The sequence below is a fragment of the Pungitius pungitius genome, chromosome 16 (genome assembly GCF_949316345.1).
Source record: "Pungitius pungitius chromosome 16, fPunPun2.1, whole genome shotgun sequence".
In the NCBI taxonomy this organism is placed as follows: domain Eukaryota; kingdom Metazoa; phylum Chordata; class Actinopteri; order Perciformes; family Gasterosteidae; genus Pungitius; species Pungitius pungitius.
In genome coordinates this window covers 15,873,944-15,888,017 of record NC_084915.1, presented here as the reverse complement: position 1 = coordinate 15,888,017, position 14,074 = coordinate 15,873,944, and the positions used below count along the sequence as shown (strand labels likewise).

The 14,074-nt window shown below is 45.3% G+C and overlaps 2 protein-coding genes across 6 annotated transcripts in view; one reads left to right on the top strand and one right to left on the bottom strand.

Moving 5' to 3' along the window:
• LOC119215076 (glutamate receptor 4) overlaps positions 1-2,081 on the top strand; it is a 64,690-nt gene extending 62,609 nt beyond the window's left edge. For 2 of the 4 annotated variants that reach the window (XM_037466890.2, XM_037466888.2), the window contains one exon: positions 1,568-2,081. In XM_037466890.2, coding sequence (XP_037322787.1) covers positions 1,568-1,732 — 165 coding nt within the window. In that variant the 3' untranslated portion in view covers positions 1,733-2,081. The remainder of the gene's footprint in view (positions 1-1,567) is intronic. The other 2 variants (XM_037466887.2, XM_037466889.2) reach the window with 2 other exon arrangements.
• Positions 2,082-4,300: 2,219 nt separating this feature from the next.
• Positions 4,301-12,486, bottom strand: LOC119215494 (14-3-3 protein epsilon). 2 transcript variants are annotated; one of them, XM_037467710.2, is made up of 7 exons: positions 12,251-12,486; positions 8,789-8,988; positions 8,357-8,463; positions 7,770-7,976; positions 7,539-7,675; positions 7,333-7,378; positions 4,301-5,405 (listed from the first exon to the last, which is right to left on the bottom strand). In XM_037467710.2, the coding sequence occupies exons 1-6, from the start codon at positions 12,312-12,314 to the stop codon at positions 7,371-7,373; spliced, it is 723 nt and encodes a 240-aa protein (XP_037323607.1). In that variant the 5' UTR covers positions 12,315-12,486; the 3' UTR covers positions 4,301-5,405; positions 7,333-7,370. The 2 variants fall into 2 exon arrangements, with proteins under 2 accessions (XP_037323607.1, XP_037323605.1); XM_037467708.2 differs by lacking the exon at positions 7,333-7,378 and having other exon boundaries at positions 12,251-12,484.
• Positions 12,487-14,074: the final 1,588 nt, after the last annotated feature.

The window sequence follows — 14,074 nt, the reverse complement described above, 5'->3', positions numbered from 1 at the left end:
ATCCTCACGACCCCTGCTGCCCCTGCCAGACACGCACCCCCCCCCCCCCCCCCCCCCCCCGTAGTAGCCCCGAGGCTAGCTAGAGCCCCATCCACTGGGGAAGCTGATTAGATGTAGTTGGGCTTTCCATAAAAGTTCTGTCTAAGCCCCGCCCCCCTCTTTCTTCCCCCCCCCCCCCCCCCCCCAGGCCTCATTAGCTCCCTCCACAGAGACTGTAAGTGAAACCTATGACCTCCCCGCGCTAGCTTTGCCGTGTCAAGTGACTGTCGTGGCCAGTGGCAAAAATGCTCTCACACTCTCCGTCTTCGCCGCTCACGATGTGGTCATGTGACGTCCTGGTCTGCGTTGGCAGCTTTTTTTTTTCCTCCATGCGACAAGAAGCGAACGAGTCATCCTCGGACCCCCACCCCCCCCCCCCCTACCGCTTAGCGGCTCCAGACTGTTGGCCCTCATTTATCAAGCGAAGCGTGCCGCGTGACCCCCGTTTTGAATCTAATCCCTCATTGTGAACTCGTTGGGAGGATGATGCTCATTGGAATTCAGTAGTGATGAGATTATAAAAACACATCCCACGATTGATCACCCTCGGAAAAAATTCTGCTATTTGATTAGAAACCGTAATGCCAGAATGAAAATACAAATCCACACCAAATTTTTTAAAAAAGGCGAGCGGTTTAATTGGCATCAGAGAGAGATGGTCGTAAAAAGCATTTCCACTGCACCCACAGCGTATCTACAGGTGTGATGAATGAGGACCAATGTCTTACATTTCACCAAACTACCAAGATTCTCACACAGCCAAAGTTCCTTCTGAAACACACACACACACACATACTTGAACCTGAGCAGTAACAGCTGGGGGGTCAATAGTGTTTAATAAGAAACCTGCACAGGCAGAGCCCCGTTTAAACACATCGTAGGGCTGAACTCCCCCTTTATTGATGTGGAGTTTTCTCTTTTCCTCTGGATATTTCCCCCCCCCCTGTCCTCGACCGTCAGACTCTCGGAGGTCTTTCACATCCAGTGTGTGTCTGTCCAACGTGGTTATGTGTCCCCCCCCCCCCCATCAGCACTTCAGCTTTGACATTAGCTTGAGTGTTTTTGCTAAGTCAGCTTCCCCCTCGTCCCCCCCCCCCTCGTCCCACCCCCTGCAACTATCACTCAGTGTGTCTGGCTTCATACTGTACTGAATGGCTACCAAACTGTTTACTGTCATTATACGTTGATTGTTTAACAGCATATTGGAGTTTTAGTTAAACCAAATACGCCGCTGCATAGATCCCTGGGGGGCTACTTTTGGAAGCCTACCAGTTGGCGTCGGAGTTCCCCTCGACAGACAACATCTTTAAAATAAGCTGTGTTTGTGCGTACTGAGCACACGGGAAGCCCCACGTGAACAAAACCAATGGGGAATAGTCTATTAAAATGCTTATTAAAATGCATCTCGATTGAGGAGCACATCTGGAACGACCCCCCCCGCCCTAAGACTCCAATCTGCAGACGCACACGTTTGTCCGGTTCCCCGCCTGCTCCGACCCCGCGCCGTGTCTTTGATTTCTCTCCCCAGCTGACGTTCACAGAGGCCATGAGGAACAAGGCGCGCCTGTCCATCACGGGCAGCGTCGGGGAGAACGGACGGGTGCTGACGCCGGACTGTCCCAAGGCCGTCCACACGGGGCCCCCCCTCCGCCAGGGCTCCGGCCTGGCGCTGGTCTCCTCCGAGCTCCCGTGAAAACCAAAAACCGCTCAAGTGCCTTATTCCAAAAAGCAAGAGGTGGGAAATGAAAAACAAACAAAAAAAAAACAATAATCGCACCGACGTCCTCGCGAAAAACACTTACGCCGAGGGAGCAGGATTCACCGCCAGAGAGGGAGGGGGGGGTGGGGGCGGAGAAGAGGCAACAGATCCCGCTGTCAGAGGTCACGTGACCTGTTGTGAATAAAAGGATCCCCCACCTCCCCCCACCCCACCCCCCCCCTCCCAAAATCTGTGGAAACCAGAGGCAGAAAAATCGAAATCAAAAGGTCATGGGAGTCCACTGGAGGACCTTCGACCTTGACCCCCCCCCCCCCCCCCTCCACCCCCTCCACCCCCTCCACCCCCGATGTGAAGAGGAGCAGAGGAGAAGGAAAATGAATAAATATCATGTTACATGATAAAGATGAAGACCAGAAAACTGTAAACGTGAAATTCAAACTGTGCGTTTTGGGGGATTTGCTGTGAATTGGGACAACAACAAAAAAAAAAAAAGAAAAGAAGAAAAAGACTGAACCACAATCAAAGATTGTTTTGGAGCTGTTTGACATTAGCAGCGCACACGAGGCAACAATCTCACGAAATATCAGCAAGTGACTCGGGGAGAGTTGTGGTCCCGGGCCACGGAAAAAACAGCGATTTGTATTCATAATTACAAAAATGAAATCTACTGATATTTAATACACGAGCAAACATAGGAAACTGTGAAGATTAGTAAATATGTATATTCCACGAAAAACAAGAAGACAAAGTTAGCTGTACATAGGGGACGACTGTGTACCATGCTTGCTTTTTAAACAGATGTACATAGCAGATACTGTAGTGGACAGACCGATTTTTTTTTTTTTTTTGTAAATCATCTTTAAAGATCTTTAATCTTATTCATCGCAATAATGATGATGCCACTTAAAAGAGGAGAGATGTGTTAAAATCTGTTACGTGTTGAATACCCCCCCCCCCAATAAAATCCTTAGACCGCACCCCTCACTGTGCTGACGTAGACCCGGAGAGCAGAGCTTCACTAATCAAGTTTCCGCAGTCAGAATATGAATATTTTTTTTCATTCTCTTTGATCTATTTTTTGTACCGAGAAATTAAAAAAAAAAAATAGAAGAAACTGTGTCCTGGTTTTAAGAGCATTGACATCACATCGAAACCATAACGCCAAATAGGATAAAATAAAATAAAATACCATTTTTCTCTCTCGTTCGTCACGTGTTATTTGAAGTGTCGACGTCAAACCGGAGCTCAGAAGTTGTTTCTGGAAACACTGTGGATCGTCCGGAGTGTGGGGGGGGGATGTGTCGGACCCTCTGGAGCAGGAGGGTCACTGACGTCATCCTCGTCTCCCTGCAATAGGATGGATGACGTCTTCAGAGACGCAGCAGCTCGTCCGTTTCCGGCGAAGAAACCAGCTGGTGATTTCAGGTCATTTGTTCCGTCATTCCGTCTGTAGAGCTGAAGTGTAATACGGCGTCTTATTTCGGTTCGACTGTACATCTTTATTTTGACCTTTTTTAAGTAAAAAAAAAAAAAAAAAAAAAAAGAATTTAAATTGCAATGTACTGTGTCGTTATTTCACGGAGTGAATCCATTTCATATGTTTTTGAATGACTTCATTCACTTAGCAAACAATGGACTTGTAAATACTGACATCTTTAACGGATTTATTTGTTATGACATGTCCCATGTCCTACTATAGGACATGTCCCATGTCATAACAAATAAATCCGTTAAAGATGTAATTTCCAGTGACTTCAATATACTTTTTTGGGACATTTTTAACAGCTACATGCTAAAATATGACTTTTTTAGGTTTATTTTTTATATTACGTTTTATAACATTTTTAAAAACTAATTACACGTAAACTTTTTATAAACTATACTATGCATTTTAAAAGAAAATTATACAACTTTTTACATATTTTTGACTTGACTTTCTGAAATGGCATTTTTCAATGACATGTCTTTGACACAATATACTATTACCATTTATGATATATAGTATACTTAAGACTTTTACCAAATTTTATTTGGACTTACTATGAAAAGCTGAAGACTTCACAGTATTAATTTTAATCACGGCTCCTTCTGATATTCTAAGCTTAGACCTGAAGGCCCAGAGAGCCGTGTGGTCCTTTTTGTGCAGATCCTGATCCTTGAAAGAACACACTGACAATAAAGAATGTATGGTTGAGATGCATTAACTTTCAATTATATTTAGACCATTTTTTTTTACTGTCTAAATATATGATATACTTTGATTTTTTTTGGACATTCTCTTCCATTATTTGTGAAACTTTTTAGAATACTATATTATTATATTAACATGCTTTAATACATTTGACATTAGCCTCTAGTTTTCCGATGTAAATAGCTGCATTACATGACTTCTAGATAAAAGCTTCATCTTAACCAGCTGTTGGATATCATCAGACCACTAGTACAACTAGATGGTTCTTCTACCAGCGGCCCACCGCTGCCCTCTGGTGAACGAAATGAAACCAAAGCACCAAACAGGAAAAGACATCTTACACAACTGAATTGAACATGTTTCAATTTGAAGTTTAATGTTAGTTCCATGCTGCGCTTCAGTAAGAATACAGATGGTACTCGTTGCTCCGTCGAGAATATCTAGTAGTACAAATCAGATTCACATTACACATACCGAAGAGGGGAAAGGAGGAGTAGGAAAGACACGAGAAGAGTTGAAAGGAAACCTGAAAGTCAGGACAAGAGAGCAGGTCTTTATTTCCCAAACCTTGTTTTTTTTTTTTAATATGGTGCCAATGCAAAACTGCATTATTTTACAATCAATAGCATTGAGCATTCCGCGCCCACACACGCTTTGTCTGCTAAAGCCTTTACTCAACTACCTACTACAGCCTCGCAGCACATTACTTGGTCCGAGAATGGACAAGAATAGAGGTCAGAGCGATGCTTGAAGGGGGACATTCTGCTATTTGCCATGAAAAAAACAACAAAAAAAAAAGGAACTATTGATGTGTCAAAGGAGCAGGTTTGGTAAAGTAAAAGAGGGCACTTGGTTCTTCCAAAAAGCTCTCACACAGCCCTGTTAAATCTTTCATCACCACTTTATTTCCTCAATGTTTCAGAACTGACTGCATGGACAATATAGTGTTTAGAAACACACAAATACAGGAAAAAGTTGAACAGCTAAGTATTGTTTTAAATAAACTCTTGCATATGTGTGTTAGAAATACAGGCAAGCGTACTTGGCAACAGATAATACAGCAAAGCAAAAAAAAAAAAAAAATGAAAAAGAAACCATAAAAGACGACGTGAACCGTAAAGGGTACAGGCTTGCAAAACGAGTCATCAAAAATAAGGTAAAACTCCTGGGACGTGGAAATGGAGACCTGAGCAGGCCCTGTAGGGGGAGGGGGGAGAGGGTCATGCATATGAGGAGAGCGGGCGGGGGGGGGGGGGGGGGGGAAGACAGATGGAGGGAAAGGAAGAGGAAGGGTTTGGGCTGCAGTATAAACCCAGTGGTAAACTGTGGCAGGGGACAAAAGCTAGTGCTGAGAGGAGAGAAAAGAGGAGGAGGAGGAGGAGGAGTCGTGTGTTGTTCAGTCTCCGGGGGTCTCTTCCTCTGCATCTTGCGGTGGTTCTTTGTTCTGTTCTTCACCTGAGATGATGACAGGAACAGAACAATGTTATCGCCGCACACTCAATTCTTTTTTTTTTTTTTTTAAGAAAGCTAAATGCAAATGAGGAAGTTCATCCCTGGTGGCTTTGAGCCAGTTTGGCTCAGATTATTTTATTCTATTGCAGTTATGACAGATCGTTATTGAAGAAACTGGGACAATGCATTACAGGACACATGGAAAGACTGGTTTCAAAGCAGCCACATGCAAGTGGATTAAATAACTTACAGTTGGCGGCGTTTATGAATTCAACAATTATTGAAATTATATTTCATCAAATGATTGCTTTGTATGTTGAAATGTTAAACACTTTAATTCTTGGTTTTGTCCCTTCAGTCTAAAAATATAACATATATTACTTTGTCGCATGAGATGAAAAAAGGCTGCAGAGATGGAACTAAAAAATGTTACCCATTTTAAATTTGGACCTCTGGGATTGACTGAACAGAAAGTAGTAAATAAATGCATGTTGTGTTTAAGAAAGTCGTTTTAAAATACTCAAAGTATTCACAACAAATGCGCCAAGTGGACTTGACACCTTTGTCGCAAATACTATTTTTATTAGATCTACAGGTACCAACTTCTTAGTCAAGTCAAGATGCGGTGACACTCTCAAACAAAAGCAAAGGAATACATGAAGTGAGCGGTCAAAGTCGTCATTTGGTGCTTTGCTGGCTTTCTAAATAAATAGTTGAACTGAAGCTCCGAGCGGCAGAAACACGCAGCCCAGCGGGCGGCCGTTAGTGAAGAGTCAACGGTGGTCAGAGCCAAATGCCTCGAGAACCCCGGCGGCCGGTTGCTTGGACAAGGTTGCCATGGAGACCGCACGGCCATCCGTGTAATGAAGAATTAAGAGGCGCAAATGACAAAAAGGCTGGAGAATCGGTCGTGATTGAAATAGAACCCGCGGCCAGGAGCGACGGTGGCGCGTCGAGTAGTGGGACGCGCTGGGAGCCGCAAGGCTGCCGGTTCGAATCCCGGCTGCCCCATGCGCCATGTCGAAGAGTCCCTGAGCAAGACACCTAACCCCTAATTGCTCCCCAGGCAAAATGTAACGCATGGGTTATAATGCAATGTACGTCGCTTTGGATAAAAGTGTCAGCTAAATGACATGTAATGTAATGTGGGAGGAGAGACCGAATCGATTGGTGCCTTTTAGCATATTGTTCAATAGCAAAATCAACCTGGAAAGGTGATTTAACTGATGTTTTTGCTCACGTTCCCTAGTAAAATGTCCCCCATAGTCCCACAGGTACATCTATTATAAACCCAGAATAAAATGTGGACTTTGTTTGCATTGACGGGGATTGTAAACTATGCAGAATCATTCCATTATTTTTGTTTAACACAAAGATCAGATCCGGATGATACCAGCTATGGATAAAGCATCATTGGTATATTTCAATGGATCTGCTAAAACAAAGGAGCCACAATAATTCAGACGGCTAAAGCCTGGTTTTAGCTTCTGATAAACTTTTACATTTTGTACCCGTGATAACTGGAAGCGTGTCAGATGCACAGGTGTGTTCAGGGGGAATAATAACAATCTGCAAAGAACGGTTCAACGTTGTTGGAAGACATATTTGAAAAATTGTGAAAAAAGGAGACAAACAAAATCCGCCACAAGATTGAGGAGCTGGAAAGTAATCGGATAGTATTATTTAAATAAAAACAAGCCAGCAGGATTTCAACTTCTAATGAATAAAATAAAAAAACACAGCACTCCATGTGCACTCGTGCAGGAATGGGTGCAGGGGAAAAACAGTAGCAGCTGTGTGATCAAACAGGCGAGGACGTGACATCCTCCTAAAGAGGCCGGACTTCATAGCGTGAGGAGGTTAGTGCGCCACGTCAGGCCGGTGACACAGGAAGTGAACGAGCCAGAGGGCGGCCGGAGGAAGGACTTACAAATTAGACTTCTACAACGGAAGGAGGAACGGCAGTCCTTAAGAATCTACAGAAGAACGATGGAGAGATGAGAAGTTAAAGCAGTGTGTGTGTGTACTGAGGAGGAGAGGCGAGAGGGCTCCCGGCTCCTGAGGAGCTGCCAGGATGAGCTTAGAGTATCTGACCAACTAAAAAGCAGCGTCTCTCTCTCTCTCTCTCTCTCTCACCGTCTCCCTGCACGTCTGAGGTCCATAGTGTCAAGTTGTCCCGTAGCAGCTGCATGATAAGTGTCGAGTCCTTGTAGCTCTCCTCGCTCAGCGTATCCAGTTCGGCGATGGCATTGTCGAACGCTTCCTTCGCCAACCTGCCGGCAGAAGACGGCAGTTACACACACACCATCATAAACAACAAGACACACGCACACACACGGACATATTAACTCAACAGATAACACTTACTTGCAGGCGCGGTCCGGCGAGTTGAGGATTTCGTAATAGAAAACAGAAAAGTTAAGGGCCAGCCCGAGGCGGATGGGGTGCGTTGGAGGCAGTTCGATCATGGCGATGTCGCTAGCAGCTTTGTAGGCGACCAGACTGTTCTCTGCTGCCTCCTTCCTGTCGTTGCCAGTGGCGAATTCTGCCAGGTACCGGTGGTAGTCTCCCTTCCTGAGCACAGGGAAGGACGCATCAGCAAACCAACCGGGCTGAACTTACTGTACACAACAGTGCATCAACACGCTGAGAACCATTTACATTTAGAAAAAAAAAAAAAAAAGCATTTCTAACAAAGCTCTATAATAGTGATAAAAGTCTGCATAAGTTTAAGGTTCATTTGAAGCACAAACGAGCCATTGGAAGAGCTGTACTTCATGCTAAGCCGACAGCTACAGGCTGAAGAGAAGTACCGATTTAAGTTATTGTGGCAATAAGAAGTGCTGTTAAAACGCTGATGGGAGAATACAGCAGAGTGAATGACTCCAAACTCCTTTCATGCAGACATCGCCTAAAAGGAAGCAGCATGATACACACATTGGTTGGATACGTACATCTTGTAGTAGAAAACCTTAGACTCTCCTGTTACTGCAGCTAAGATGAGGTGCTTGTCCAGCACGTCCAGAATGTCGTTGCAGATCGATTTTAGCTCCTTCTCGACCTGCGGAAGTAAAAAAAAAAGACAAACGGAGCCCGTTGGTTTCAGGAGGAAAGACTGGAAAGGCTCGCATGGAGACCTCAGGGCGGACCGATGGGATTTGCTTTGGTCCATTTAGAAAGTGCAGCTCTTAGCAACACGATGCAATGATTGGATACAATATAAATTAGAGCATGCTAATCATTCTGTCCCAAATGGACTTGTTCTCAATGAAATAAACGGGCTAAAATGTTGCATAACGCAAAGTTAAATAAAAACCTTGTAGCTTCTAAACGTTGAATAAGATACATAGTCATGTTGAGGAATCGAGTCATAAGCCACGTCTGACCGTTTTCCTATATTCCCGGATCATCTTTAATTTGTCTTCTCCGCCTTTGTTTTCTTCCTTCTGTTCCAGGCTGCTGATTATCCTCCAGGACGCTCTCCTGGCGCCGATCACGTTCTTGTAGGCTACCGACAGCAGGTTCCTCTCCTCCACAGTCAGCTCCACGTCCATGCTGGCCACGTTCTTCATCGACTCCACCATTTCTGGAAGACACAGGGAAACAGGCGGCGTCAAGGCGCCGGCTGCTCGAAGCCTTTGAAGACGCTGGGTTTTGGATATTTGGCCCATATTGTTTGAGTCTTTATCGCCCGTTGTCCCCACCGCCGAGAGCGACTCATCGGGTCTCAGTAAGCAGATGCATCCACACGGCTCAATGTGCTGTGAATGTGAAAGTTAGCGCTGTAATTTGAGGGGCTATTTAAAACCGTCTCCTTTGTAATTACGGGCCTTATCGTAGGACGGGGGGGACGGAAAGTGATGCACATCCATTTCTCCATTAACAACGACTTTCACCCTCACTGCAGAAAGTTGCCGTCATCCCTGTATTTTATTAATGGGCTTCCTGGAACACTGCCCAAATACACTCTTCTAATGCAGAGATCCACCACCTATGGACACCAATGACAGGAGGGAGCCAGCGGAATGACAGAGCAGACAACAACTTCAAGGGGATTCGGTGGGATGTGTGCATGATAAATAATCTACAGTAAACATTTTAATACTGTGCATTGGAGGAGCAGATGAGTTGTGCCTCCTGGACTCAAGGGGAGGGGGGGGGGGGGGAGACAGTGTGCCGGTCACTCTGCAGACCGGGTGTCATCTGTTGAAGCCAATAGCAGGGTGCTGCGCAGCATACTGGCGAAACCCGATACATGGCCGGTTCAAGCCAGGAGGAGCACTGTGCTGCTTTGATCATTTTACCCTCCAGCCCAGCGCGCTCTGCAACAAACTCAATGACCTCTCTGTGCCTTCAAAAAAAAGAAGAAAAAAAAAGAAAGTGTAACAAGCTCTATTGGACTGATCCGTCACTGCTCCTCCTCCAAACGGGACTTCTTTCACCCTTCTTTGGACACTTGTGTACCAAGAATTGTGCCCTCGCTCCGTTTGAGGCCGTAAGTACTGAGAACTGACATTTCCCTGGGCAATGGTGCACAGTGAAGAACAGATTCCATCATGGATGCCCATGTAGCTACTGATGGTTACATAACGTCGGCTCCAATGGCCGCTCTGTTTGAGTGAAATTAATTTCCCTTTGTCTAAATTACATATCCCTTCTACTGCAACCCAAAAATGAGCTAAAAATAACATCCAGCAGCTTGTTTTTATTTAAGCTCCAAAACGGTAACTTTCAAAGCCACATTGTCCTCTATAGTCAATAATAGAACCGATGCAAGTGGAAACCGAAGCAAATAAAATAGCTGTTGGACACTAAACAGCAGCTGAAGCACAGCTTGAATGCAATTATGGGGTGCAATGCCACGGCGGGACCAGGCTGAGAGTTGATGCTCAACATCAATGACTGGAATACCCGTCAAGAACTTTGAGCGAGCAGGAGTGAGTTGATCAAGAATTCTTGATCAGACAGGCAGCCAGAGGCGGCAAACCCAGGGCCTAAATTTCAACCACAACGCGGGGCGACTGTGGCCGCCAATCACACGTTGGACCCCGCAAAGCCGCAGTGACATTGGGCCTTTCACATTCATCCCAGGTCGGTGAGAGTCTTAAAATGTGCTTGGGTCTCGGTCCAAGCCGCTCGCCTCGCCCTCCACTTTCTCCTCTCTGTGTGAGCTACAACCTTGTGGTGTATCGCACACACACACACAGAGCTCAGAGACAGCAGTTTGCAGCCTGCTAACTCGTCGTCCTAGCGACCGACATTCCACGGCGGTGAAAACTCACACCCCGACAAATCAATTGCGTATTAACAGTTGAGTTTTGATTTCCATAGCTGGCTTTGTGGTGAGAAACGGATCATGGTTGGCGTGTTGCCATGATCACACCTGCAGTGTCCCCAATTAAAAGATATGTTCACGCTGTATTCTGCTTGTGTACACGTTGAACGTGCGCTATGGGAACGAATCGACCAGCGGTCAGGGTCTTGGGGGGGTTCATGTTAAATAAAGGACAATAAAGGATGTGCTGCAGCAAGCAGCCGCGCACATTCACGCCTCAAATCACAAACCGGTTTCCTTGCCAAGCAGGTTGAGGGTTTGCATTTGGCGCATAAAACTTAGTAAGACAAATAAACAAAAAAAATTAATATATTTAAACTGTAAATCTACCTTACAATAAAGTGTTGAAATACTACAAATGCAAACGTATGGTCAGAAATGTGTGCAAATTGGGGGGGTCCTGGGCTTTGATAATCAAGCCAGCTGCAGATCAGAAATAATACAATGCAAACGTTTTATAGTGCATGACAACATGATTTGGTGTCGTGAAGAACAAAGCACACGCATGGAGGTAAGGGTGTTGGAGCATGCATCGGCTCCATCCCGTTGAGGCCCGTGTGCAGCACTTAAATAAACTATACTGTATATGTACCACCGAGCAGCTCAAACAACGATGCATTTCTACAAAAAGACACGCCGATGACGGCAGTGGAGAAAGTTGGGATCACGGTGAAATGTGTAGCAGCACTGGTGTTCCACCCATGGGTTGAATATCCCACACCACCAGGCAGCAACACCACAATACTGACCTCACGAAAGTACAGAGGCAGACGCACCAACACAAAGAGAACTTCACATGTCACGGTTTTCTTAAGTCCTGCTTGGTTAATTGTTCAGGCTTGAGAAACATCGTGTATTTGACGAGTTTTTGGAAGAAAAAAAAGTGTCGCTTTTAAATTCGGCTTGCACGAATATTAAATTAACATTTGGCTGGAGCTGAATCTTCTTCCACACTGTGTGGGCGGTGCGTTAGCATTAATGTTCACGGTGGTGAGGATACCGTTTTGTGTGTGTGTGGGGGGGGGGATTTAACTGCAGCTCCAGATATGTAATCGTGTTTATTCCAAAGGCAACAAGGCCGAAGGGACGTGGGCGTTTGCTGTATTTCTGAATGGAGTTTGGCGTGACGCGTGTCGGGGCTAAAGAACGGCTAGCCAGCTAGTTAGCGGTAGCTAGCTAGAGCTAACACCGTTAGCTTAGCTTACCGGCTAACGCGAGCGAACATTTGTACCGAGACGCCAGGCCACGCGACGGAGCAGTCTTCTCCCCCGTGCGAACCGCCCCTTCCCGGTTAACCGGACTCAATTTAAACAGTTTACCGATTCATTCGGCTGGAGAAATCTCCGCCATTTTGTCCCTCACCCAACAAATCCATGTGTAGTGCTCTACCTGCTTCCCCGAGCACCCCCCCCCGCCGCCGCCGCCTACCCCTCCTGCGCAGGGAGACCGGAGGGGCAAAGAGGGGGGGGGGGCAGGCGTCCTGCGCTGACCGTTACCCGTGCTGGGGTCTTACCGTCGTATCTCTCCGCTTGCTCGGCGAGTTTTGCCTGGTACACCAGGTTCTCTCTGTCCGCCATGGTGCTCGGATCGTTCGGGGCTGCTCGCGGCGTCCCAGTGGCGAGGAAGGGATTATCGGCAGCTCGGTTGATTCCTGGTGGTGGATGAGCAACAGCACCGTTGCTCCGCTGAACTGAACACCCACCGGTAGCACACTGGCGTAAAGATGGCGACGCTCCTCCATCCGGGAAACCCACGCAGCGGTCCCCTTTACGCCCACTGCAGCCCGAGGCCAAAGTGCCGGAACACACCGCTGTCCGAGATTACTATAGCAAACCCTATGAAAACAGGGGAAAACCCGGCGTGAAGTCACTTTACAATACATTTAAAATATATCTACCGTATTATGTTCATTCGAGTATATTCACTCTTCCATTCGGCATAGATATAGTTCATAAATAGACATTAATTTCACTATTTTAACTCGTAATTGGCTTACAGCCACACTGCCATATGCCTGTAAAGTACAGTGATTTACAGCCCAAAATGATCATTTATATTATATTATTATTAGGGCCGGGACTCGATTAAAAATATTAATCTAATTAATTAGAGGCTTTGTAATTAATTAATCGAAATTAATCGCATTTTAATTGCATAAATATATGACCTGAGAACAGTGAGAAGTAATTTTATTCACATGGATTTTTATTTTTGTTCAACCAATTCCAGCAGACAAGTGTAGAAATAGCATATTTAGAAATATAGTACTTTCAGAAATTCAGGTAGCCTATAGGTAAGTAGACCTTCTGTAAACAAGGTTTTTTTAAGTAGACCAATACTTTCAAGTACATTCAGAACATTGGTTATTTTTAGATTATAGACGTGGACTTAGTTACCCTGGTCCTTAAACCAGTCATCTGGTGCAGTGTGGGTTGGGTGTGGGTCCTTGTACTCGGAGTCGGGCTAACGTCCACGCTAGCTGCTAATTGTTTTGCGTTGAGGGGATACTTGAGGCTCGATGTGAATTCCTTGTTGCACAGCTTGCACACAACCACGCTCTTATTGACGCTTCCATCCGTGTGTTTATTATAATAAGATTTCCCATTCACAGGGCCACCCGACACGGTCTCGTCAGCTTCTTCGTTCATGTTCACTGTGGTTTGTTGTCTGAAGTCATGACCGCTAGTTGGTGCTCCAGTATAATCGGTCCTCCGAAACTCATCCAGTGAGAAACCTTCCGCGGTGCAAAAAATAAGTGTAAAAATGCGTTCAAAATGTTTAATGTGTTATTTTTTGTGTAATTAATTAATCTTAATTCACATTGTAATTAATTAATCGTAATTAACGCGTCCCTAAAGTCCCGGCCCTAATTATTATTATTATTATTAAACTCGGTCTGACCCGTATGATACAAATGCAGAAATAGACCTCAGCACGGTTTTAGAGATTTTGTTGTGAAATTGTGCGAAGGTCACAGCCAATCTTCATTTTTCATCACCAAATCCAATCATACTTTCTGCCTTTAAAATTAAATATCAAGTAAGCCCATGCATGCTTGCACCAACCAGTTTCGACTAATATGACATTCATCCATCTGCGACTTTTGGCAAAGAGGGAGGTGTGAGTGGAGCAGCAGTCCTTTGTCGCTCAGAGCTGCGCTCACTTATAAGCAAGCCCACATTTTCAAAAACCCTCTTGTGACTGTAGAGACCAGTCAAATGTTCCAGTTCACTGGGGATCGCTCTCCTTTCTTCCACTGCAACTCTAAGACGTGGCATTTATCAAGATGAAGAGAAGAGCACAATTTCACCAAATATCCGTTGTATTCAACTGAAAT